This window comes from Pieris brassicae, chromosome 9 (genome assembly GCF_905147105.1).
Source record: "Pieris brassicae chromosome 9, ilPieBrab1.1, whole genome shotgun sequence".
Classification (NCBI taxonomy): domain Eukaryota; kingdom Metazoa; phylum Arthropoda; class Insecta; order Lepidoptera; family Pieridae; genus Pieris; species Pieris brassicae.
Genome location: NC_059673.1, coordinates 4,592,658 through 4,620,024, shown reverse-complemented (window position 1 = coordinate 4,620,024; position 27,367 = coordinate 4,592,658). Strand labels below are relative to the sequence as shown.

The window sequence follows — 27,367 nt, the reverse complement described above, 5'->3', positions numbered from 1 at the left end:
GTGCGTATACTGTCAATGTGTACAGGGGCCTCTACACACATGTTCGGACTATAATTGGAAATTATTTTAGTCACTAGATTGTGAGTAAACTATAGAGATAGTACTTATCGATAAAATTCACGTCCAGATAGTACATCAGTTTATACACAGGTACGTACTCGTATAACCTGAAGACCCATGCTTCGAGTCTAGGTGAAACAATAACTGTTTCAGGCCTTCAATAATGTAAATGACAACAACGATTATATTTCATCGTCGAGCCCTTAAGGTTTTCGACACGACAGTCTTTTATTACTATGAATACCTTTGCTTTCAACCACCAGTTAGATGTATATTTTTTATGACTGTTAATAAATAAATTAGATGCCCAACATGTATGTAGTAACCATATTTACTAAAATATTTAATTTCTATATGAAAGACAATACAAGCTATTTTATAAACTGCAAAAATGTAAAATTAAAATAATAACTTCAAAATTAAAATTCACTAAAAAACAAAATTATATGAAACAGTAATAAACACGCAAACACGGATGACGTCACACAACTATATACAATCGACTCATGCTGAATCATGCTATGTTTATATCACAATACGATCAGGCCTAGGGAATATATTGACCGCCCTCAAAGATTTTTATAAGGAACTGGGGAACTAAGTCTCTTTTCTAAGCTGCCAAATTGGTAAATGCTAAATTTCATATTTAAACGCATGAGTACATACATGTTTGTTTACGCAAAAATGTAGGATACTCTGCGACTGATTTATATTTTCTTTTAGCTTTAAATAAAAAAAAACGAAATCAAACAAAAAGCATCAATATCGGATTAAATAACGTATTAAAACTTGCATCGTTAATTAAATCTTAATATATGAAAATTTTGACCCCGTAACATTCCATTGCCATGCAGTAGATACTACAGTATTTGTGGCAAACAAAATAGTAGCGGGCAACGGGTTGTGCAGAATCAATTTACAGTGTTATGTTTATACAAAAATCGGTTATAATTCAATACATTATATACAAACATTCTTCACCAACACATGACATTCAAAGTTAAACAGTCCTGTATAAATTAATTGCAATAATTTAGTGTTAACTTATATGGTTATTTAATGCATTGCGGGTTACACGGCAGTCCATTCGCGTCTCGATTTTAAAATAAACGGGGCAATGATCTTCTACTAATCACTTGGATTTAACATACCAATGAACAACGATAAATGACAGGTTAGACTGACTACTTTAATGTAATGGGATGCATGACACTACCACTATGCTACCAACAAGAAACTTTAGTAAGAAATTACAAAAACACTGCCGCATACTCCGAAATGCAATGCAACTTTCAAGAAGAACAAAAGAAGAAGAAAACAATAACGAAGGAAAAGATAGGAAGAAAAAAAATAGAAATTTTATCGAGTATTAATTTAAGTTTGTCTTTTATCACACTTACCAATGACAGCCATATATTTGTTATAAGTAGTTGATTCTTCTCGTCCTATTTGGTTAGACGATGTCAACAGAAACAGAGAGAAAGGGCGCAGTCAGTATAATGTTCTAGTATTTGATCAACACTGGGTAGACAAGGAGCGGCCAGGCGCGAGAGGCTCGCGCGTGGCCTCACATACAATCTAGTTTGAGGCTGTACAATGAACACCGACTCTTCATGCGACAGAGCTGCCGCGGCAGCGCCCTCTATCCGCCACCGCCGTTGAACCGTTTTTTTTAGAAATGTGCGCAAGTTTAGATAAAAAGTGCGTTAAGAAGTGTGCGCAGATAAAATATCGTTAGCAAAGGCGGGACGGTGAAGGCACGCACCCACCTACCACTTACCAAGTTAAGCCAGACGTTCGTCGTCAGGATTTGGTTTTTCTCATCCTTTATTAAACGAACGCACGGCGACGCAAGGAACGAAAACAATAAACATTTCATAAATATTTTGCTAATTTTATGAGTTTAAAGCTCCATTTAATTTTTATTTAATTACTCGATATTTTAACCAATAAACTTGCCGGGAATTTAATATGCTATGGAAGCGAGATGCACCAAAAGTGCAAAATGAAAGCACAAAGTAGGTTTAATATCGTCGTCGATTTCATGCAAGCCGTTAGTCGTCTTATAAAATAACGTTGCCCGCTCAAAGGAATCACTTAAAAAGACATTACAACTTTTTGCACACTTTAATATTATGGCTTGGAATGTAATGTTCAAATTTTATTTTATTTGGCGCTTTATATCCTTACCTAAAAATAATGATAACTGATCTATACTAGGGTAGGAATAAACATGATTATATATACTCTTATGACAAAAAGCACCTAAAGAAATTAAGATTGTAAGGTGAATTCAGTTGATTAAATGACACTTAATTGTCTGACATCTGTATATAAAACATAGTGTAAATTAATACGTGTGAAGTGAATACTAGCATTTTCGTATAAATTTCTTAAAATTGATGCACACGACCAAACAATAAAAAGTGGTCGGCAATAGAGACAAGACTTTTTTTAATGAAATAAAGTTACAAATGTAAAAACCTCTTCAAAATAAATTTTAATTGTTTAAGATATTATCTAAACACGATATTATCTATTTTAGAGTTTATTTAAAGTTTAAACAAATAAAAACCAAGTGCTGCATTGCTCATGGTCTTGATTTTATGTTTTAGTTGTAACAGTAATGAGAAACACTTTTTTCGTATTTGTTTAATCTTGATTATGGAATTCACGATCGAAGTGGCAACCCTTTCAGTCTGGTAAACATTAGTTAGTAGAGAAAGTCTAACTCCAAACAAACGCAATGGACGTTAACTTCCAATGTTTTGACCGAGAATACTAAACATTGGGTACAAAGCTTCGTTAAGTCTAACATAAGTATAAAACCGTATCTTCATGCTCCGAAGAGCAAAGCTAAATCTTTTCAAGAGAAAATGCCTTTAACGCGTCTAGCGCCCGCGGCTCAACAATCTTACAAAGAATCCTTCATCGTGTAAGCCACTCGACGCGCTACTACATTTCCACAACTTTTTACATTTCACCATTTGCTTTTCACTGCTAAAGGCAGAATATACGAGAACGTACCAACAGTTGTGGAAGGCGCAAAAGAAATTATTGCGGTACACGTTTTACAACTAATAGAACTATACATATATAGTTATATGGTTACTAATATTATATCTAAAATCATCATAATAAACACGGTATCTATAGCCTATGTTTTATAAGCCTCGTATACTTACAGTACACTATTATTTGTATAGAAAAATCAGTTCATGGCTTAATTTCAATGGAAATGCAAGCTGTGCCCTTTTAAAAAAAAGTTTGTTAGTCCTTGAACTCTTAACCCTATTTAAAAAATTCTTATTACCAAACCAAGTTTAACGTTAACAAAACTTGATTGTCAATATTTGAATTCTAACTATAAGGTTATGGGCAACAGCTGGTATTTAAAATTCAGATTTATTTTACCCTAATAAAGTTTAAAATCGTTAGACAGATAGATGTAGAAACTTGGAACAATGTATTTAATACACTTGATTGTTAACAAAACTTGATTGTCAATATTTGAATTCTAACTATAAGGTTATGGGCAACAGCTGGTATTTAAAATTCAGATTTATTTTACCCTAATAAAGTTTAAAATCGTTAGACAGATAGATGTAGAAACTTGGAACAATGTATTAAATACATTACACGAATTCACAGTTGGTACTAGTGAGACAATCTATAATAGTTTTTGTACAATTTTTTTTTATATTCAAATGGTAAGATCAGCCTTATTCGGACTCTGGCCATAATCAACAGGATTTTCAGTTTCCATTCGACGTGTTGACACCGCCTTTGAGCACTCGGCTCAAAGAGATTAAAGTGCTCAACTACGATACTGCATACAGGCTCCTTAACGAGTATACATTTTGTACAAACATTTAGAAAAAAAGACCAAGATGTCATAAAATAAATGTTGCTTTATATTTTTATATCTTAAAAGTTATTAGTGAGTTTACAAATATTTTCTGAAATCATCATCTAAATAGATGACGTTACCTTTGTATGTTTATAACAAAAGATTTTAATAGAAACTAATATGTGTATGTGTGTATATTACATGCGCGATGACTTCAGGTAGGTATGTGTGCATGATGCCTTAAAAAATTCAAAAGACTTCTTTAGTCTTTACGAAATTTTACTACGATTAAATTTATAAATAACATATATGATTAAATCCTTCCTAAATAAGCCACTTAAATAAAAAAATGTGTTCTTTGGCGTAACAAGATAAAAATGTTTTTAAAAACTTGATATTTCGCCTTATTCTACGTTTGTAGAAAAAACGACAGTAACGATAGAAAAAAGGTATTTAATACATTGAAAGTTTTATTATAACGCATTTTCTAGTTAAATACACTTTATTTTAATGTCACAAAAAAATATTTCTACATAATTATAGTAATAGACATTTTTTATTTCAAAATGTTCACTATGTTTACTTCAAGGTGTCGGCTTTTTGTGATGGTATGTGGGTGTCGGTTTTTTGTGGCGGTGTGCGCGCGCATCATAAAAATTTACTCTTATTATTATTCCCTAAGAAAAGAAGTAAAACTTCAATAAGTTACCTTGTGACTATTTATCTCTCATGACCGTCTAATCAAATATAAAATGCAAGCAGCAACCATCCCAATCTGAACATTAAACTCCGAGAACCTAGAATCTGAGACATATCACCACTGAATCACGAAGCGCTATAACGTATATAATCACAAAATGTAAAAAATTACACATAATTAAACAAGTTAAAGTGCCTTTTAAGCTCCATAATTACAATCTACAGAAACCTCATACCGTGATCGGTGGAAATAATGGAATTCTACATGTTTGAATAGAAAACTGAATTTCCATTTTGTAATCACATCTGTTGGTTCTCAGCAAACACGAATCCGTTAAGTGAATATGTAACGATTCTATCTAACTTTCTATTAAATCTGTATTTAATGGTTACGGAAATTTTACGGCGAATTTCATAAAATACTCTTATTTGTACAACTCTCTCGTAACGCCATCTCTCATATTGATTCTTTTAATGAAACAATTACCGCACTGTAATAATATGCAAAATAAAATATCGAACAGTCACACATAGGCATTTTCCTAGGAAAGACCGTTTGTGGTATTTTTTTCTGGTGTAAGCTACCTAAATAAATAAAATTTACGTTTGGCTACCGAATGCAACTCTGGTGAACATACTTGTTTCAATTGCTACGTCTAAGCTTGTTTTAGACTAAATAGTATGAATAAGCTATCATTTGAACAGTTGCGCAATGACATAGCCGTGTATTAAATTTATTTGTTGATTGGACCGTTTTTAGTATATAAACATTTTACAGTTATTTTTATTATTATAGAGACGTCGCTGTTTTATCATATGTATAAATATAATTGAAAGTACTCTTGTTATGTATTAGTAGAGCGCAGTGTTAGTAGTAGTAGTTAATTCTAATAAATAAATTAAAATACGAATGTATCCAATTACAACAGTTCTTATAGTCCATGAAGACATTGTAAACTTGCCACTATTCAGCACTTAACACTAACGAGTACTAACACGATGTATGTAATAAAGATAACGAAATAAGTAAATATTGGTATGAAACTAATAAAAAATATAAAAATCTCGCTTCCATAGCCTGAATAAGATTGTAATTAGTTGTTCATGTTGAGTTCGTTTATTTTTATAAAAGAAATTAGTACAATTAGCACAAACTTTGCGAACTAAATTAGTTTTATAAATAAAGTGAGTTCCCTTACTCTTTCTGACAAATTGTTTATCCTGTGATGGAAAGACATACTTTAGGTAGCATGGTTCAATAAGACGTATTTATTATAAATGAGGGAAAAACAATGAGTGAATACGACGTCTTTATCTGACAGCTATACCGCTGACAGATGACAGTTAGTAAAGGTTTTGCTGTCATACCATAGTTTCAAACACGCAAAACATTGACATTTCGTTAACTGTTCGTGGTTAAGGGTTAATAAAAATGATAATTTTATTTAATGATATTCTTCGTAACGTATATATATTTTTTTTAATATTTAGACATTTTTGCGTCCATACGATCCCAATTTTTTATAACTTAAAATTAATCGACGAATAATTCTTCTCTAAATGCTTTATTATTATAATCCACTATAATGTTTCTTATATTCTTATAATATCATTATATTAAAGCACTCAGAAAGGTGAATTTGCATAATATTTAAAACAAAAAATAAGACGTTGGAAAACGCAATATTATATTTTTTATATTTTATATAAAGTGTGAATACATGATAACGTTATTTATGTTAACTTTTATTACAGTCCGTCTCGATCAATTACTTTGTATTATACGATTACTAGTTCATTGCCTTTATAACATTCTTAACAATTTAAATTTAGAATTATAATACCATTATTTTTTATCTAATATATTAAATTCTCGTGTCACAATGTTCGTTCCCATACTACTCCAAAATGGCGAGACTCATGAAATATTTTATTTACTAAGTCTGAGAATCGGCTACTATCTATCATTCAAACCTAAGTGTCCACCCTAAAAAAAATTATGACTTGAACACTGAGGTTTATATAGTGAAATATTCACAGAAAAACCTAAATAGTTTTCATTTTTGAAAACTGGACAGTGTCTAGGGTGGCATAGCAAAATTTTCCATGTTGTTATGTATGTACTTAAAAGGTAGGCTAAGTAAAATCACATTAAGGAGAAACTAAGGTCGGGGGGCAGCTAGTTAATGTTTTTTTTTGCTAGGTTTTAAGAAATACTATTCTTTAAAAAGGTTTTATATAAGGAAAGTTTTGGAACGTTCTCCATTCACAATATTCTAGAGATTTTGCAGTTATATAATTCAACTGCTTAACCGTTTATTCGAGTGAAAGAAGAAAAATTGTTGATCAGAAATTGTTTTAATATAATATTGCGTTTTACATATAAAAGGTATACAAAAGGTACTCACCACGTCTATGATCTGTTGTAACGTGAGGCCGAACTTAACTTCGAGTGGTTCGCTCTCATTGGCGACTGGTCGTTCAAGTGTGTTGTATGAAGCTAGTAAAGCGTTTAGCAACTTTTTCTCATGCGGGCCTTGTTCCGACACTGTAATTAATATTTTTAAATTTAGAATGTATTTAAAAAAATGTTATCATAAGTGTCAATAAATGACAAGAGGTTGTATTGTTTTTTTTTAATATATTTTATTTAAAATACGGGAGTCGACTCAATAATAAACTATTTGACCGTATAATCAACACGTGGAAAGGAAAGTAACATTATGGAGTAAATAATATGTAAACAATTATTAAAATTATTTTAAAATCTATTAAAAATACTAATTGTTTTTACGTTAGTCAAATCGATGATGACGCATGAGAAATGGTAAGCTCTTTTCTTGAAGGACCCTGTCAAATTGTTTTGGAAGAAAACCTCAGTTCTATAACCTCAATAGCAGCAGGTAGTGGTGGTGGATAAACATTCAAATTTGTTCACATTTAACAGAACAGTAAACTAAATTAAGTCATGCCATTATTACAGTAGTTGGTCCACTGCATTTATCTAAGCCAATTCTCAGTATAGACCCATTCATACAGGACCGTAGCTGAAACTTTTATGAACTGCGTGAGAAGTGCCATTGCGACTAGATTAATAATGAAAGGACAAACGTGCAGAGACAAAGGCCAACCTCAACAAATTGAGCAAATCCTGGCAACACTCGACCTACACTAACAGCTATATAAACTCCCCAGCCACACCTGGACCGAAAGATTTATGGCCTAATGTAAAGACGGAGAGCACAAATCGGCTTAGCACAGGGCTGTCGACAATGGATTTATATATCTTGATTAATATGATAAAGAAGAATGTTTTGTATTTTTGTAAGATTAACCGAATAAAATAACCTAATTTCATCATTATAATGTTATAAAAGTAAAAGGCTACAATACAAAAATAATTTGCCAACCCACAAATCCCTTTAGCTGTTGATTCTAACACATCACTGCGACACCTACACCCTACGCCTTCAATCACTGCGATGACGTCATACCCTAAAACGCGCTAACAAAGTATTTTTGCTAAGGATATATACTAGACCTTAGTCTAGGGCCTTCGGTTACCCCTTCCCGACAAAAAAGGCTCGTAGGAGGCCCCGACACATAATAACGGATCCGGATGATCCAATTAACGTAGCAAACGATAAATTAAAAGACGCCCGCGCGGCCAAAAATAATAAAAATAGCCAATCACAGATTAGGGTAAAAAACCGCCTTCACCGGGGAAGGCGAAGACCTTTACTTCGCACTTCGCTCACTCCAGTGAGCTTCCGTCCTGCCCTTCAGGCGATTGACCGCCCCGCGACGGCCCAAGCCGAGGTTCGAGTCTCACAGGAGACGCCCTTGCGCTAGCCGCGGGACAACAAGTCATTCAGGCCGAGCTACGCTCACCAAAACAGCCCGAGCTGAGCTGTAAAGGCCCTTAAGGCCAACAGCGAGATTCCTTCTTCAAAAAAAAAAAAAAGGGCCTTCGGGTCAGTCAGTGGTTAGAAGGGTCGAGGATCGGCGGTACGCTATCCTTCGTCCATAAGACATAACTTACAGTACAAACAGACACTTTGATAATCATTTTAATTTAATTTTAATAGTTATTAATGTAGTTAAAATGAAATGCCTGGATACTTAAGAATTTAAGTATTATGTATTGAAGTTTTAAGACTGCAATTAATAATTTTCAATAAGTAAAACACAACATTACGTTCATCATATAATCTAATACAATAATAAAAGGACATTTTTAAAATTGATATAATAACGGTTTTTGTATTAAAATATTTTTTTAAATACTCCTAACATTCCTTAATTCTACCAAAACTCTAGTTTCAGCTTAAAAACCAACCGTAGATCCCTCTACACCGCTGTTTGCTAAATTAATAGCTGTTGTTGTCGCCCCTAACTTCAGTACTAGCAATAAACACTCATTTTCGGGCTTAAATTGCTCTTATGTACGTGACGTATGAAGGTAGCAGGTGGGAAAGGGAGGAATATAGTTAGTAATCCCGTTGATCACAAGTGGAAGAGAGATGGATACATGTAGTAATCCAGGTGATTTAGGAAGCTCCGAGTTTGATATAATGGCCTCTATTACACGGTAATAGTTTTCCTCATATAGCTTCAATTGGTCAAATTGAACTGGCATGTGTAAAATAGTAAAATATATATGTCATAGTCTATTAGACGCATAATAAAAGAGTTGCAGGGATATCTTCAATACTCGGCTACTCAGTACGATGATGACGTATCATGAAATGCATTAACAAAGTATATAACAACTTCTCGACGTTACCCACTGGGGCCTTCGAGCCGTGAGCGGTTGACTGGTAAAATATACTCCACAAAGGAAATATTTGTAGCCTTTCTAACTATTACAAATACCTTAACGAATACTGTTTGTACAACGTCGCAATTTATTATTTAATTAGCTAGAATGTACTCACTAATTAATATAATAAGAACTAATTCGTGTTAAAAGATCTTTATTTCTAATAACAAAAGTCTAAAATCATAAGGTTATATACTCTACTTCATACCGTAGTAATGTTTTTATTTCTTATTTGCAAAATATCCCGTCATTAAAGAGAAGATTTTTACCTTATGAAAGCTACATATTTGGAATGCACTATCAATAATATTTCTTTTAGTGTGTGCTTTTTTTAAAGTTAGGAAGGTCTACTTTCAATACTAAAAGGCTCGCCAGTGCGTTTCCTGCGTTGTTAGATCGTTACCTAGTTTACGTGTTGAAAAATTGACGACATACGAATTATCAAAAAATCAGATGACGTCTTAAACAAAAATATAATTAATGGTCTCTTAAAAATATTATCAAAATATAAACAAATAAACTTATCTTTATTCGGAGTGCATATTTAGTAGAGTGTGTCGCCGTTGCACACAAATCCCTAAACAATTATCGCATTATGTTAATCCAAGCTGCCAGTGGCCGGCTTACTGCCAAGCCTAAACTGGCCTTAGCTAAACAATTGGCCTTTGTCCGAATTGATTGCTTGTTAATCAAAACATAATATTATCTATTGATAACCAGCTTGTTTATTTTTAAAATAAAAGCCAGGAAAATAATAAATGTTATTTTAACTTCAAGGTTTCATAGATTAAAAAGTTACTATATCTAAATTGTATATGTGTGTCTACCAACAACTAAAGTATAGATGGACTTGTCATATGATGAGAGAAAAGACAACAATATAACAGAATCGTAACGGAGTGGGAAATGAAAGAGAGGCAGACCGGAGGCAGATAGGGAAATAGAAGACGATATAAAAATGGGTAGCGAGTCCAATGTGGATTCGAAAATCAAGAGATTTGATTCTAGGGAACGCCAAGATTACTTTGTCAAAGGGCAAGCTGATGAAATAAATAGCCGGTAAATGACAAAAATTGCTAGTCATTATTATAAATATAATAGACTATTTTGCATCGGTGCTCGTGTAGGGGTTGATAGTAGAGGGGTGAAAATTAAGGGTTGAATGTATTTTTGTATGCTTTTTTTTTGAATAGACACCCCTTATCACTTAGGGGTTGGAAAGATAGATAGTAGCCGATTTTCAGACTTACTGAATATGCATTAAAAAGTTCATAAGAATCGATGGAGCCGTTTCGGAAGAGTATAGGAACGAACATTGTGATACGAGAATTTTATATATATATATATATATATATATATATATGTATAGATAGATGTTAATTTACTTTAGACACATTTTATTACTTTATATTAATATTATTTACTTTTTATGTAGCATGTAAACTTAGCGGCATTAAAGGATTGTTTATTTTATTTTGGTCTGTGTCTGTCAATGCATTTTTAGGTTAGCCGAGGTTCGTTTCATTATCATAGCACAGATTTTCCTATTACTTATTCATGACTAGAATAATTATTATAAAACAAAAAGCTGTAAAATACACGTTTAATAAAAAATCTAAATCAAATATATGGTAATTGATGTCAAATTCTACAAGGTATCATTAAGGAATAGTGTGCTCCAACAACTTTGATAGTTGAAGCAGAAGACGCTTTGATGGACGCCTGTGCAGAGTTTAGAATGTTGAGTCTTTGGTGACGGTTTAATTAACCCTTTGTAAGAAGTGTTCCTCAAATAGAGTAAGCGTGCATTCCCGACACTGGAACTTCGTGAAGCTCCTTTATATTAACGAGTACCTAGTTTGTCCGTGAGAAGTGTGAATACTTCTTTTAGCATACTCTTTACAAACCTACTTAAAGCTTCGAAAGTTCAAGAGCGGCTAGCATTTGCGTTAGGGGAGGTAACACAGTCAAAGTCAGTAGAACTCAACCTACTAACTCAATCATCTTTTCATTTCTTCATCTGTAAAGTTCATTCACTCTTGTGAATTTTACAGGGCCTGTTATATATAAAAGCTAAGTAAAGCTGGGCTTGGATTTACTACACTTTCAAAACTTCTGTAACTGATAAAAGAGAATGGAGGGCATTGTTTAGATAACTCAACGATTCACGTCCTTTTCGTGGGCGACTAACTTCATATCAGACTAAGTTAACCGTTTAAAAGAACATCAATTAGTCTCTTTTCAACACAATTGCAAAGAGACTAACGTCGATTGGTATAACTATGCCGTTATATGTAGAGTAAATATTTTTTACGAGCGAATGAATATGTTTCACCTCTTTGACATATAAACCATCTATATTCTGTAACTAGTATGGCTAACCTCTACATATGTATCATCTTTTGTCGTAGTTTAAAGTCCAGCCAAACAATCAATTATTAAAATAAACTGTTAAGCTGCGAAACCTTCGTTAATTTGTAATGAGAAAATATGTAACAAAAATGATCTAAATTAGTAAGTACAACTAAAATCTTTTAAAAATGGATTACAAATTTATAGTTTTTTAGTAAGATTTACAGTTCCATTTTTAAACGTACAGGTACTGGACACTATTCAATCAGTGCAGTAGATGTCTTTTTATTAAAAAAATAAAAACTGCATAAACTATGAGACATAAAAAGAACGGAAAGAAATACCTGCATGTCAGCGATGTAGCACAACGGTTGAAATAATTACAGAGAGGCTCTTTAGACAGGCAATTATCATCATCCTGCCTGCTATTGTTGAGCAAAAGCCTTCATAGATATAGGTGCACTTAAATGTTCTATTATGCATATGCCATACTTAATGCAATAATGGAAAATTTTGATGGCTTTATTAATAAAGATGAAGTATTCTGTCACTATCTATCAATTTAAATTTACGCTGCGACGAAAAGACAAATAATGTTTGAGAATACTATGTAATAATACCAAGGTTTTTTTTATGAACAAGGGGGTAAAGGTAATCGTAGTATATATACAACAACATATGATAATTCTTTAGTGGAAATGGAGATACCAATTATATCGCCAAACAGGTACTGGAATCCACAAGGCAAGCGGAAGCGTGGCCGTCCTAAGCAAACCTGGCTCCGTTCAGTTGCAGAGGAGGCAAAGAGAGCCGGAAAGACTTGGAGCGAGGTGAGATACAAACTGAAGACTTAACGCGATGGAGACTCTCTGTGGACAACCTCTGTCAAGTTTCGGTTTATAGGACATTAATTCAAGTAAGTAGTTTACTTAATTTTTGTTTGACTTTTGCATGTTGTTTGAGGTTTATTGCCATTAAAAATGGACAGCTGAGGATGGTGTTGCGAATGTCACCTACTTATTTGTATTTATTAACTTTTGCTGTTTACTTCACACTAGGATGATTCACCATTCAATAAAAATGCGCATAACATAGCTGTCCTAATAGCTTATTATGCTATGTTTTTATTGGATTTTTAGGTTTATTCTTAGAAATTAATAATCAATGAAAAATATGAATAAGAACTTCCGTATTGTCCTGTGAATATTTTAAGCCCGCGTGTTTTCTAGAAAATTGTGAAATAGTGTTTTAAAAATACTGCATGATCAATTCGCGATAGCATATATTACATTTTATATGTATATTTATTTTAACCGGGAAAAACACTACTAATCAACTAAGTAACGAGAAATGTATTCCTATATGTAGTTTATAAAGGCGAGGTGAACCAGCTAAGTGATAATCCCGCAACTGACTAAGCGTATTTCATCTGGACTGCATTCAAGCCTCTAATCTCTTATGCTACCCTAGTACTTTCTTGAAGATTAAAAGTTTTTAACTAATCAATTTAAGGGACTGAATTTTGCTCTACAAAAGACTTGTAGTCAAAAAGGATAAAGCATATTTATTGAAATCTAGTTAATAATCTTTTTTATTAATTTCATGGACAACATCGTTCGACAAAATAAAGATATTTTATATCTAGTAATTGTGTCACTTAATATGCAATTGAAACTTTCAAATAGTCAAAGTATAACCAATAGGAAATTAATTAATAAATTCATGTCATTTTGAGATTACGCTATAAGCTTTTTAGTTTTTCATACCATGTAATATGTGGTATTAAAATATATTTTGTAATTTAAATATAAAGACAGTCGCTGTTAACAAAAAAGTAAGTAGTCTCCGTTTTATATGTCGAGTACCTACATAAAATTATCGTGTGAAATACATGAGGATAGTTTTTAATACATGAAGAGTTTGTTTAGTTAGGTGCGTTTAACTCAGATAGTCCATTTTACGAGAAGGCTTATTATGAGGAATCAATAAGCACGTGAAAATATGGGTTATTGCTAGTTAGATACAAAACATTATTCTATTGCTTAACACATTAAGATAGATACAATGTTTATTCAAAAGTACTTCATTACTAATCATATTGCTTTAAAAGTGTATAGCGAAAATATTCGATTACCACAAACGCTATCGGCACTCGACTTTTAAATAGCAAGGCAATATTAAAATGATGTAAGTAATATGTTATTTACCTGAAATTCACTTAAACCAGGTAAATATGAACATAAAAAGTATACGCGCTATTAAACCGTACATAAAAGTTGGTTCATTAAAACGAGTGTAAATGAGCCCAGAGGATCACCGACGCGTTCATTTATTAAATGAGTGGTTACGGATTCCGTGGGTGATCATTTTATTTTCAACTAACGGATAACGGTTAGTTTTTTTGTAATATGTATTTGTATTATTAAAAGATGTAAATCCCTACGTACAAAATTAAAAGTATTTGTGGAGTAAAGGGTAGAAATAATATATAAGTTTCAGGAATAATTAGTAGGTTTTAAATTCTATAGCAAATTTTTATATGAAAACTAATATGCTATATTGAGCAGTAACATGTGTATTTTGTTTATTTTTTAATACCTACTCCCTATATACTATATATATATATATATATATATAGATCTATCTATATATCTTATAATTTAATAAGGTTTTTTTGGCATATTATCGTTGCCTTATCTATCGCACATGCCGAATATTTTGAACTTCTAATTATACTTGTAGCACCATCAGTTGGACTAGTGGCCCGTGTCACTAATGAATTAAATCGCTAAAGTTGTAGGTTCGATTCCCGGCTGTGCATCAATGTACTGTCTGTCTATGTGCGCATGTAACATTCGCGAAACAGTGAAGGAAAACATTGTGAAGCAACCGGCTTGTCTTAGACCCAAAAACACGATGGCGTGTGTCAAGCACAGGAGGCTAATTACCTACTTGCCTATTAGATTGACAACTAATCATGAAGCAGATACAGAGGCAAAAGACCCAGACCTAAAAAGGTTGTTGAGACACTGCTGTTTGCTTAATTATTCACGTAAAATAGTATCCATTTTAAACAAATATAACTGTCCAATGTCCAACTCCCGACAATTTAAAAACAAAGCATAATATATTTTATTTTTCAAATTGACACACTTAAAGCAGAAACCACTTCCCGAGTATCACTCCGTAAATCCCGGCTCAATAATAGTTGATGACACGTGAAATAATATAGCGGGTACTTCTATATTTTGTGGTGAAGCGGAGATTCGATTAACGCACAAATTGAATTTCGGTTAGTGCACTTTAGTGGAGTGCTGGTCATAGCAATCTCTATTATAGAATAATGCGTAGCGCGTTTTTGTAGTTACTATAATCACTTATAAAAAAACAAAGACACTACAACCTTTTTAGGTATGATTCTGTATCTATTTCTTGATCATTTGTTAATCGAATAGGCAAGTAGGTGATCAGCCTTCTGTGCCTGACGCACGCCGTCGACTTTTTGGGTCTAAGACAAGCCAGTTTCCTTCACCGTTCGAGCTAATGTTAAATGCGCACATAGAAAGAAAATCCATTGGTTCACAGCCGGGGATTGTACCTACGACCTCAGGGATGAAAGTGGCATGCTGAAGCCACTAGGCCAATACTGCATTACTTATAAACTCGTATTTATAAAGCGTAAATAGCTTTAATCTCGTGTAGGGTGCATATCATAGCATAGCTTCAGAATAAATCCTTCTGATTTAAGAATTTACTTTATTTATTAGAAAATTTCAAAAATATTATATGCATTTTATCTCTTTAAAATATGATAATAAGAGTTATCTATGGCTTGGTACTTTCTATATTGTCAGCCGTATTGACGACGACTTGTAAATCACCCGAAAATGTAACGAATTAACTTTGCAAAACATACACAAAAACCATTCGTACATACTATTTTGATTCATATGTTTTTAAGTTGATCATGCTACGTTTATAAAGAAGACCGTTTACCTATTGTTCTTAAATATTTTATGCGCTATTATTGTTATATTCTTTATTCCTACATAATTATGTATTTACAGTGTACACTGCAGATGATTGGCGGACAAAGAGTCGCAATTGTGTGGAAGTTCCATGGATCTGTGGGTGTGTGTGTTTATATTATTTTCTCACATGTATATATTTTCTTTAATATATTAATAAGTATCTAATTGTCCTCCTCGTCACATGTTTGAGAGCAAAAACAAAATAAAAGAGAGATTGGCGGACAAAGAGTCCGGTGACTCCGAAAGAGTCACCGCGTGAGTTGTGTGTTAGATATTGCGGGATACGCAATTGTGTGGAAGTTCCATGGTGTGTGTGTGTGTTTATATTATTTTCACACATGTATATCTTTTCTTTAATATATTAATAAGTATCTAATTGTCCTTCTCGTCACATGTTTGAGAGCAAAAATAAAATAAAAGAGAGAATGAAATCAACCACATTTAAGATTTTCGTTCATACAAAAAGTAAGATGTATCCTCTATGCCAAATGTTATGGTTGATCCTTTAATTGGCCGATTTAGTAGAATAAAATAATTAAACATTACATAGCAAGTAGCCGTTACAAACAGCGCTGAACAACTTTTTACGTAAATTATTAATTTTTTATTATCGCTTTACAAGTACAACAATACAAACGTAGATATTATTTCTTTTGTATTTATTAGCTCATTGTATTAAAACAATGAGAAATTCCTATTATCAATAATAACAAAAACCTTTTGCATTGGAAACACAATTCAAATTTTATAAAATAAGGATGTTTTTACCGATAATACTCAACAGTATGTAAGCGTAAATAAAATAATTAAATAACGCTTACTACTTACTATGATAAAGCATTTACTACTATCTAAGTACAATAGTGTAACATTACTATTCCAAACATCTTTCTTAAAGGTATAATATTGACAAATTGGAAGACTACATTTAATACGAAACTAAAACATTTATATAAATAACACAAGATAAAGAAAAATAGAAACGTATTTAGAATCAATAGAAACAACCATTTCATGAAAATTACAAACATTATTTATATATTACGAAAACAATATTCAACGCCCGCCATCTTGTTTATATTAAATAATAGCCGCTTAGGCGAACAAACGCGCACAAAATCTTAACACTCAAGAAAGGCGATTACAATCCGCCTTTAGAACTTCGGAAAGGGCTCTTAATCTCTGGCCAAGGGTTTTATAATGGAAGGGACGTTATATGCTATTAAGATTTTGTAGGTTAAAGTTTTGGTCGGATAATTATCTTTTGTACCTACTACCTATGTTTTTGGAGGTGATTTTCGCCAAACAATGTTTTCGAGGCATCCGTCTCTGTCTTAACCTGGTTCATAAACTAAACCAATCTAATTACATTCTATTAAGTAAAGTATCATTTCTGATCTCTTTCCGTTATATTGTGGTTACGCTGTGATGAAAAAAACCGTATTTATTTTGGAATAGCGAGTAACGGTCGAAATCTATGGACGCCTTTTGTAATTTTTTGCCCTTATTTCTATAAACAGATACGGTTTGATGAAAACAGATGAGTACTATTCTGAAACCGTATGACTAATTAAATTTAGAGAAACATTAAATGGATTAATCAGGGAGAAGAGAAATATGAGAATCGTAAATAAAACAACAGCACTTTTAAAGTCATTTACAACCTGTATTATTCAATATTATCTGCGTGCAGTTTTGTCAACCAACCCTTTTTTATTTTTATCCAGGAGCAAGCGCTTTACTTATACCAAAACCAATTCATATTAAAATTTTCTTTTAAGCCAAAGCTATTAAATATATTTTGAAAACACATCAATAACCTAACACGGATTGAAAAATCCACCTTCACGGAGCATTTTAACAAATAGCTTTGAGTTCGCGTAAAATGTTGGAGCCTGTGGCGTTGCCAAGGCAACCGATAAATTCGCCCCAGTTACCCTGGTGGAGCGTCCGACTCGATATTACACAACCTCTTACAGAGGGACCAACTCAAATTATTAGCTTTTATTCACGGCTTTGGCTATTATTTCATTATGAATATAGGAGAGAAATTTCATTTTAGTAGCTATTTATTAGGAAAATAAATATTACTTAGGGTAATAATATACATAGACATATTATGGGTCAATAATATATTGTTTTTATATCTGCCTGTTGCACTTACATTTATATTTAAAGTTAATGTTGTTTTTTCACGCCTCTTTCAAATAAGTTATCACAGAATTTAAAGCTACGACATTTATTAAAATTAAAATAATTAGTACAAACATATTTGTGTATGAAATTAATTTAGATATCAAACAAGCTACACTGAATATTGGTTTTATAAGTGATATAACTAATTAGTATTCAGTAGGGAAATTCAAATTAACCACTGTATAAGTTACCACTATTGTTACGTTCTATATTATATTTAGACATCATTGTGACGATTGCATCGTGTATAACTAATCGGCTGAAAGAAAATACAAGCTCAGTGGTATATGACATGCCATATTGAAAAATGTAATCATTTTAATTATTTTTATGTCGTAATACTTAGATATATTGAATTATATAATATATTGCACTAAGTACTCTACTAATCAATGGGTTCGTAGATTAGGGAAACGACAATTTATTTAGACTTCCGTTTATAAAGATTTCTCCGATGAAACATTTCATTTCATTCTTATTGGAAAATTCATTGCTTGAGTTCTTTCAACATACAGCTACCTCGTCCGATAATAAGAATCTGCTATTTATGTTGGCTCTAAGACATTCTAATTTTGTCGCGAGTTCAACCTTAGAGTTGAGAGCAGCTTCATTATCAATAAATTACAATTATTGTTGTCTAAAAAAATACAAATGATACAATAGATATTAAATTTAAAAATACAAATATTAAATGCTATAATGGATATCTTTATACACTTTTTAGGCCACCAAACATTATTGTCTAGTACATACTTTTGTGTTCTATTTTTTTTCTGATAGTCAGATCTGTTCCTATTTGTATTTGTATATTGTGTATATTTCCTATATACTACTTAATACAATAATTAAATATACCTTTAAAATTAATTTCTTACAAAAACACGATTTATAATTCCCCTTACATAACTAATCCTATAAACATATGAACAAGATCGAAATCGGCACCGTGAAAAAGGTTTGATTGACGAAGGCTCTACAGCATCGAGCGTGTCCCATTGTCCCACTTAAGGGACATTAATCCACTTGGCGTCCCAAAAATAATTTACCCGGTAAAACTCGCTGACAACGAGGTCCCATAGAAAAAAGAAAACGATAAATTACAACCTTAGAAATGTCTCATTGGGGAATTTGTGGATTAAAAAGGTTTTGAAATAACCGATAAATCATTGACATTGAGAAAGACACTTTACTTTGTCTTTCAGGTAACATATTTTTATAGAAATAATAAATAGTAGATACTATAAGATCGCCTAAATGAGGTTGTAGCATTTAATAGCTATTTTCCTAAACCTATTTTTTTCGAGTCTTTCCCTTGATCGGTCCATCTTGTTGGCGAACGTCCTCATAAGTAGGTAGTTATAATATTTAAGCTGTATGTTTAATAACTAGAATACTACATTGGTGTGTACTTACAATTGTTGGATCTATTTTTTCTACTGTTTTTGATACAAACATAGTGCTGATGCGTTTGTTTAGTTAAACGTGGTACTCTATGGACCTTAAAATGAAGGTGGGCGTGGCCATATAGCGCACTGGATGGACTACAAAAGCTCCTGAAATGGACACCTTGGCAGAATAAAAGACCGCCTGGCCGCAAACCGATAAAATGGTACGACGACGTTACCTAAAAGAGTCATGATGCTTCCCTACACAATTACTGGTTTTAATTATTTCATGGTTTGATAGTCCAACAAAACGCTATGACCGAATCAACTGTGAAATAGCGAGGTTTATCTACTACTAATAAAACAAAGGCCTTAATAGTGTAATAAACATGTAGACATAACGATAAACATAACATAATCACCATACTGGTAATACTCCCAGTATTACCAGTAATGGAACAGGTCATTTAACTTGGGCTATAAGCACTGGGCCAATTATTCAACTATGCTTTTAAGCCGCTTTTATTATTTGTCCTCAAAATGTAAGGGCTTTATTTTATTTTTATTTTTTAAGAACTTCCGTTTTAATGCATAGAGGTCCAATACGGGCAATACGTAAAATCGAATAAGAATGATTTTTGTATGGAAAATTTGTGGCACTAATCGGAAGCATGTATGAAATGTATATGTTCGAGCTGGCTAAAACTGAATCTTTAGACGTATACTACTAATCTAATGTAAATTGCTCTGAAATCCCTTTCGATGACATCTTAAGAAGTAGAGGATGCGCTTATTATATACATTTACTAAAAATATATTATACTAATATAATAGTACTCGTAGTGAGGTTTAGAGCAGAGACATTTGTCCCTTGTCATTTGTTTGTGTCAGAGACAGAGTCCCTAGTAAGGAAAATACTATAAAAAAGAAATATAATTGGTAAGTGCATAACCAAATCTTTTACAACCGACATTAATCTAAAATTAAAATGAAATTTAATTGCGATGCAATAAAAATAATAAGAAATAATGTTAGTATTTAATATTTCTTAAATTTACTGATGTAAACTCTCCTTATATAGACTGTCTCAGTTAGAGTGCACTTTTAAAAATTTGTTTTTTTTTTCGTGCAAGTGGCAACTCTGAAATTTGACAGCTGTCAACTCTATTTATTCCGATTATTAAAAGTGGAACGCTTTCCGAGAGAACAACGCGTTATAATTGGGAAAACTACACTTAACATTTACATGCAAAAATTCGAATAGCCATAAGTTCCTACTCGTAATAAGTAGAGATAACATAGAAACGGCCATATACAACAATAATGTTAATGTGGGACACATTACTTTGGCCGGAAGCGTTGTCCCGATAGTGTTGTTCCGCTAAACCCCAGTTATACTTCGATACTATGTCAAACTCAACTTTCTATTGTTAAAGTCACCATTTTTGTTGGGATATGCAAATTGCCCGTTACATTTCCCTCGGCCAGTACTTTCAAGTTTTTTCAAGTTCGCTTTGTTTTGTATATTTTACGTTGTTTGTTGAAATTTTCATTTTCGCTTTTGCATTATAAAGAAGCGTTGTTGAAGAAATATTTTACGACGTACTTTCTTTATTAAAGCCTACGTGAACTATGTTAAAATTTTCATCGTAATTATGATATCCAAGTGGCTAAGTTGCAATGAAAATCTTTTAATAAACAAAGAAAGAAGGCGGCCTTTTAATCAGAACCATTAAGAAATCTCCAAGGATTTAATATTTTTACAAACAGCGAAGCATTTATAGAACAATTGTTGTTTTTCAAGTCAACAATAGTCGATGAACAATGGAGGCTCGGAGCGTCAATCATCACGATACGCCATTTTAACTTGCTCTTTGTCGAAGTTATTGAGCTGATATTGGAACTGTGGTTGAAGGAAAATAATATTTTATGTAATCCACCTCTAGTATGCATAAGAATATCTTGATGTGGAACTTTTGCTATCATAAACTTAATCAGAAGCTCAAGTGTATGAAGTTGTTTTTATCCATACGTCATCAAGAGTAATTTCTTCATTAGCGATCAATTAAATATTCATATGTTAGTCTGAGCTTAATAAACTTATCTACGTTTAAATATAATACACTTTTTACAGCTCTTTTCAAAGGAAACTCATCCAATAATCCTTCGCTTTTGGTGCATCACTAGTTCCGAAATCGATGCACAATCTCCCGTTAGACGGGACAAGGGCCCTTCAGTATCGAGATGTTTAGCGTTCAGCCCTCTGAATGTTTTCTCGTATAGTAAGTGCGTTTATCTAATGTGAAACTTTATGAGCTTTGAATTTCTTTGTAACATACGAAAGGTCGTTATATAATAGTTAAAGGTACGTAAAATTGAAAATACATTTATCACTTAGTATTAAAAGATGAGCGATTGTCACTTTCGGATCTTTCTGTGAATGTGTGTCTATGCTAAAGAAGAGAGGTAGATAAGTACTTTAGTTAAAGTGGTACCATCAGGCGTCATATTTTTTATAATTAAAACGGGTTATTAGCATATACAAGAAACTCTCCCCCCCCCTGCGACTTCTGAGAAGAACAAGTCAACCATTTCGTTTGGACTACATTTTTTCCGACTTTGCTGAAATGTTTTTGAATGAATTATGTAAATTATAGGGGTAGCAATTAGGATTTTGTTCCCGTCGGTTTGGAGATCCTTGATCTATGATGTCCTAGCGCTTTAAGGCTTTTTAAGGAAATAGCAAAAAAGGTTAGTCGACATCACAGGAGACCGAAGAGCTGGCAGCTACCTTGGACAAAGAATTAGTCTGGCTATTCAATAGAGGAACGCTGCCAGTATATTCGTAACCTTGCCTAAAGGGACTCCTTTTAATAATCTATTTTAATTATTATATTTTAAGGTTAGTTATTGCTTTTTGTTATATTAATTTATGTTAGCAGAATCATATGGTTTTCGTCGAATAAACAAATACATATTACCTCATTACGATGTACATTCAAATACAATGATTGTATTCTCCGACATTGAAACTCGAAAAGCTTCAAACTGAAAACCCTACCTAGCTAGACATTTAAGACTTTGTTTAACTGACTTTAAAACAACTGATGCCTAACCTAAGAGTATATATATCCTTCATGTAGAATACAAACAAAATATGACACAATTTTAAGACCAACGAATAGGCTAGATATAATTATGTATAAAAGTATTTTTGCGACAGAATTTGCGAAATTTTAACCATAAAAGTCGCTTCATTTAAATCCAAAATGGAGTATAAGTTTATAACTCACTTTACAACCGAACGGTTGTTTAATTCTCCTACCGAGGTAGTTAATTTTTATATTTTGCGATTTATGTTAAAAACATCATATTCTGTTAAATATGACGATATTTTATTACTCCTTATAAATAAACATTTACGATACATTTTCGATTAGCTCGAATTTATTATTGCTTAACTTTTTCTAGGTATCAGATAAAGCGGCTTAAAAAAATTTAGACTGGATTTCGAATAAATTCGTGAAAAGTCATAGTGTTCAACAATAAGCATTGTGTCAATGGTAGCAGTTCCTTCGAACTTCCTTTTAAATCAAAAACATGGTGAAACAAAAGAGTGGGAGAGACTTTCTTGTGAGTTGTTCTTCTCCGCTCCACGTCCTCGATTTGTGAGCTGATTGGTAAATGTAAATATTGAACTTTTATTTTAGTATCGACGTTACGTATGCATAGTTATAGATTATTAATAATAGCATAAGAATAATATAATAATAAGAAGAATAATAAGCCCAATATTTTTTAAATTTTTGTAAGTATTGCTAGATTTTGCGATGCAGGCTATAAAAAAATTGACAGACCCAGTCTATTGCTGAAACTAAGTCAGCGATTTTTTTTCTAATATGTCGTCATTTGGCTTTTTATAAGGTTGGATATACGAAGGGTTTTTCCATAGTGCCTATCGCTTGACATAGTTCGTGCGACTGCCTCTGTCCAAGAGCCTGGAATAAAGCTTGATTGATCGGTGTATAAATACCAACCCTTACTGGAGCCTTCCTATATATACTATGTAAAATATCAGTTTATTAGATAAAAACTAAGACATTTATTTTTTAATCCTATTATTATATTAAGTGCTTGATATATTTGGTTTTCCAACCCCTAGCTAATCCGCATTGTTTAGTAAAATGTATAACATTTTAAAATAGATTTTTATCAATTAAGCTAATACTCCTGCTTAAGATCAATTTATCATTTTTTAAAGACAACTATTTTTCGTCAGGCGCGATTAATATAAAAAGAACATTCAATAGGTATCAAGGTTGAGAATGGTATGATTAATCGCATTCAGTGCCTTTATGCCTTTATATATACGTTTAAATTGAAACAAACTTCTCATGTCGAAGCACTTTGTTTGCCCGTACCATTCCCACTGATTGAGTTACACGTGCTGTTTGAGAAAATTGTAGTTTAGTTTCGTTAACTCGACTCGTATCGACATCTCACATATCGAATACTGAAAAGCATTAGGGCTGACAAGTTAAAGTAACGTTTTAAACTAGCGACTACCGCAAAGAAGCAGGAATTCTTAAGTGTAGCTAAGCGGTAGACCGGTATTTGTTTTAATATTAATCCACCAGGAGATTGTCGACCGCTAAGGGATATTAATTCAAATTCATTCAATTTCTATTCAGTGATCTTTTAAAACGATTCAACCATTTAAATCTTATGCTTTGCATTTTTATTCGTTTTCACTGTGAAGTTAATTTCGGATGGTAGTATGTATGTATACATATTAATAATCAAACTAATTCAAATTTTTGTAAAATATATGATAGGTATTTGTCATATATTAAACAAAACTTTTTGTTCTACGTGCGTATGCAAGAGTACACCGAACGGGTTTTTTTTTAATTCTATTAAAAAATGTTAAGTGTAACATAGTATATTAAGTATTATTTTATTCGACGCGTATTAACCCTAACTTCATAGCGTACAGATTTCGTTTGTTACCATAACTTTGTTGACATTTCGAAGTTTGGATAATGGAAATATTTGTAACAGGGCTGGATTTTAAAGGTAAAATGATATTTTGTATAAGTGGTTTAATAAATTGTACAAACGTAGTGTTGGTAATATTGGCACTACAATCGTTGATGTTGGGTCCTCGTTCACTTTTCTCAAATGGTATTAACGTGTTCAGCTTAGCACACTACTGCAGGATTCTGTCACCCTACGTGCAAGTAATAATTGTGCACAAAGAGTTAAAACTAACTGTGTTTTGTCTATGTGTTTGTATTTAAAACAATATTTTGATATTGAAATGAATATTGCACACATTGTGGCGCAGGTGTAATGTACGCGCCTATAAACATAATTTTTGTAAAATCCCAAACGATAATTTCAATGGTTAAATAATTGTATTTTCATTTTATTTATAAACTATTCAAATGCTTTTCCAAAAGCAACAGCTGCGCACGAGTAGCCCTAGAGCATCTGTCGGACTCGAACCTAAGGTAAAGATTTACTAGATTTCGTCATTACATACCCAGTTCTTCTAGTCGGTTGTACGCCCTTGATTTGAGATATGTAAAATTAGGAGCATTTCTTATTAATAAATTTTCTTATTGACGTTCATACATTGAGTTACCCATATGACTAAATGATATTTTGATTTTGACATAGTAGGGTAGGAGTAAGTTCTATATGATTATTCTCTTACCTATATAAGACCTATATCATTCCTGGTATTGGTGCGAGAGTTCATTAGTACGCAGCCAAAGATCTTGTTTATTTCATTAAATAATTGTTTCGGGTTGGAAGGTACAAGTTTATTAGATTATTTTGAAAATAATCTGAGAATTACAATGATATTGTTTCCGATTTCCTGGGACATAACAAAACTCTTATATGAAGTGGGTCCCAATAGAAAGTGTAAATAGATTATACAAAGCTTATATTCAAGCTTAGTAAATCTGAAACGGGAGCTTTCACACTCTATTATAAACCGGGAAACTTTTATGAATATCACGATCGGGTATAAAGTTTTGTGCAATATCATGATTAATACTATTTAATGATTTTTTATATACAATGCTGACACTTAATGTTACTACTATATTACTCAGTCTGGCCATAAATACTGTTACAATTGAAAATTAACAAAATATTACATTTGAATTTAAAATCTGTCATTTTTATATCATTGTTCATTGGGTTTTCTCTTTGTGGCACCAATAGATTGTACAATATTTTGCGATATTAAAATGGAGTGTAAAGAGAACCGAATCGCTGTGATTGCATTTCACAAAGTAGGTGAAATACAATTTTTAAAACGCTTGGTATTAGAAAAATGTTTGTGTACCGGGCTATTAATACAACGACACCTCCTTTGTTTGTGATGGAAAAAGATCTAGCCGTCCATGTAGTGTTCACACGAAAAAGGTAGTCAAAGGAGTGAGAGAAAGAATTGGAAGAAATCCTGTCCGTAAATAAAAGATTTTATCTCGGGAGATGAAGATAACACCTAGAACCATGTCGCGTATTTTAAAAGATGATTTAGTACTTGTAGCCTATAAAAAACGTAATAGTCTAAATGCCAAGATAATTTTGGAATCCCTAACACAATCCCTACAATTCGCTGTGAAGGATTTTTCCAAAGAAAGAGTGCGTGCTGCTATTGATATCTGGTTTAATATTTAATAGTAATTGTTTTATATTTATGTATTAAACTAATACACTGTAAAAGTAGTGAATGTTATTTGCAACAGAAAAACTTTTTTTACTTTGTTTATGGCTACTAGGAATATCTTAACATAATAAAAAAAGTGAAACTGGCATTTTAAGAAACGTATTAACAGACAAATGATTTGTTGAATTTGGTTTGCGGACATATATTTTGTCGTAAACTGAACCATATATATTTTTATAGTAAAATTCTTATTTAATAAGCTTGTTCAGCTGAGTTGATTATCTTAATTGTATAGGGATTGACCTAACAGTCTAATAACAATAATTCGTATTTGAATACGATAAAATCTACCACTGTTTTCAATAACATCATCCTCGTGTAATACAAGTGAACTAGTGGTATATTTCTAACATTATCTAAGCACGATCAAGATACACATAATTATTAGTAATTAGTATTTACAAATGTTAAAAATAAACCTGACACACCAATATATAAGATAAATTACATCAGACAAGGTAGTATAAATAACAAAAACATAATTCATAACATAATAAATAATAAGCGTCGATAGTAGTGGTACGCCCAAAAAAATAAATATTTTTAAAGTATAATGGGCTGAATTCAACTCTAACTAGCCTACTAACAAAAGTAGGTAGTTAGGCACTAAGCAGCTCTTGGGTCTTTGAGTATTTTAACGAGCACTGAAAGTACTCAAGCACCAAATCGGGTTTAGACGCTTATTGTTGTAATGATTTTAAGTGAAAGAAGGGCACCTTCGTGTACCTCTGGGACAGGCTCCGCATAAGGTTCGTTATGATTAGCATCCAAGGTGGTGTTAGATCTACTAGATATGAGTCCTACATACGGTCAGTACACGTTAGAATATGTCAGTGGAAATAATCTATGGCATATTCTTGATCGCACGGATTAATGACGCTTATTACATGGCGTTATTTAAGAGAAGAGTGAAAGGACATATTTTAGGCTGGCATGACTTATACCAAGTCATGTGTAGGCTCATATAAAAAAATATCCACCTCCTACACGAAAAAGCAATTAATTGGATTAAATTAATAAATTAAAATAAAATATACATTATTTTTCTTAGACAGAATAAATAAAAATTTGCTAATGTAATTAAATAACATTATTTTTTTATCTATAATTGCTGTAAACCTTGTTCATCTAGAAGCTTTTAAAATGCGTATAATCACGGTAATTCTTTGTTAAAATATAACACTAACTTTCATTAGGGAAATTTTTTATCCGAAATTGTTTTCA

General features: G+C 32.3%; 1 protein-coding gene across 3 annotated transcripts in view; it reads right to left on the bottom strand.

The window, feature by feature from the left end:
* Nucleotides 1-27,367, bottom strand: part of LOC123714005 (neuronal acetylcholine receptor subunit alpha-7) — a 75,123-nt gene that overhangs the window by 19,717 nt on the left and 28,039 nt on the right. For 2 of the 3 annotated variants that reach the window (XM_045667989.1, XM_045667990.1), the window contains exon 2: nt 7,018-7,157. In XM_045667989.1, the coding sequence (XP_045523945.1) occupies nt 7,018-7,157 (140 nt within the window). Of the gene's footprint in view, nt 1-1,460; nt 1,506-1,840; nt 1,886-7,017; nt 7,158-27,367 lie in introns of all 3 variants that reach the window. The other variant, XM_045667991.1, reaches the window with a different exon arrangement.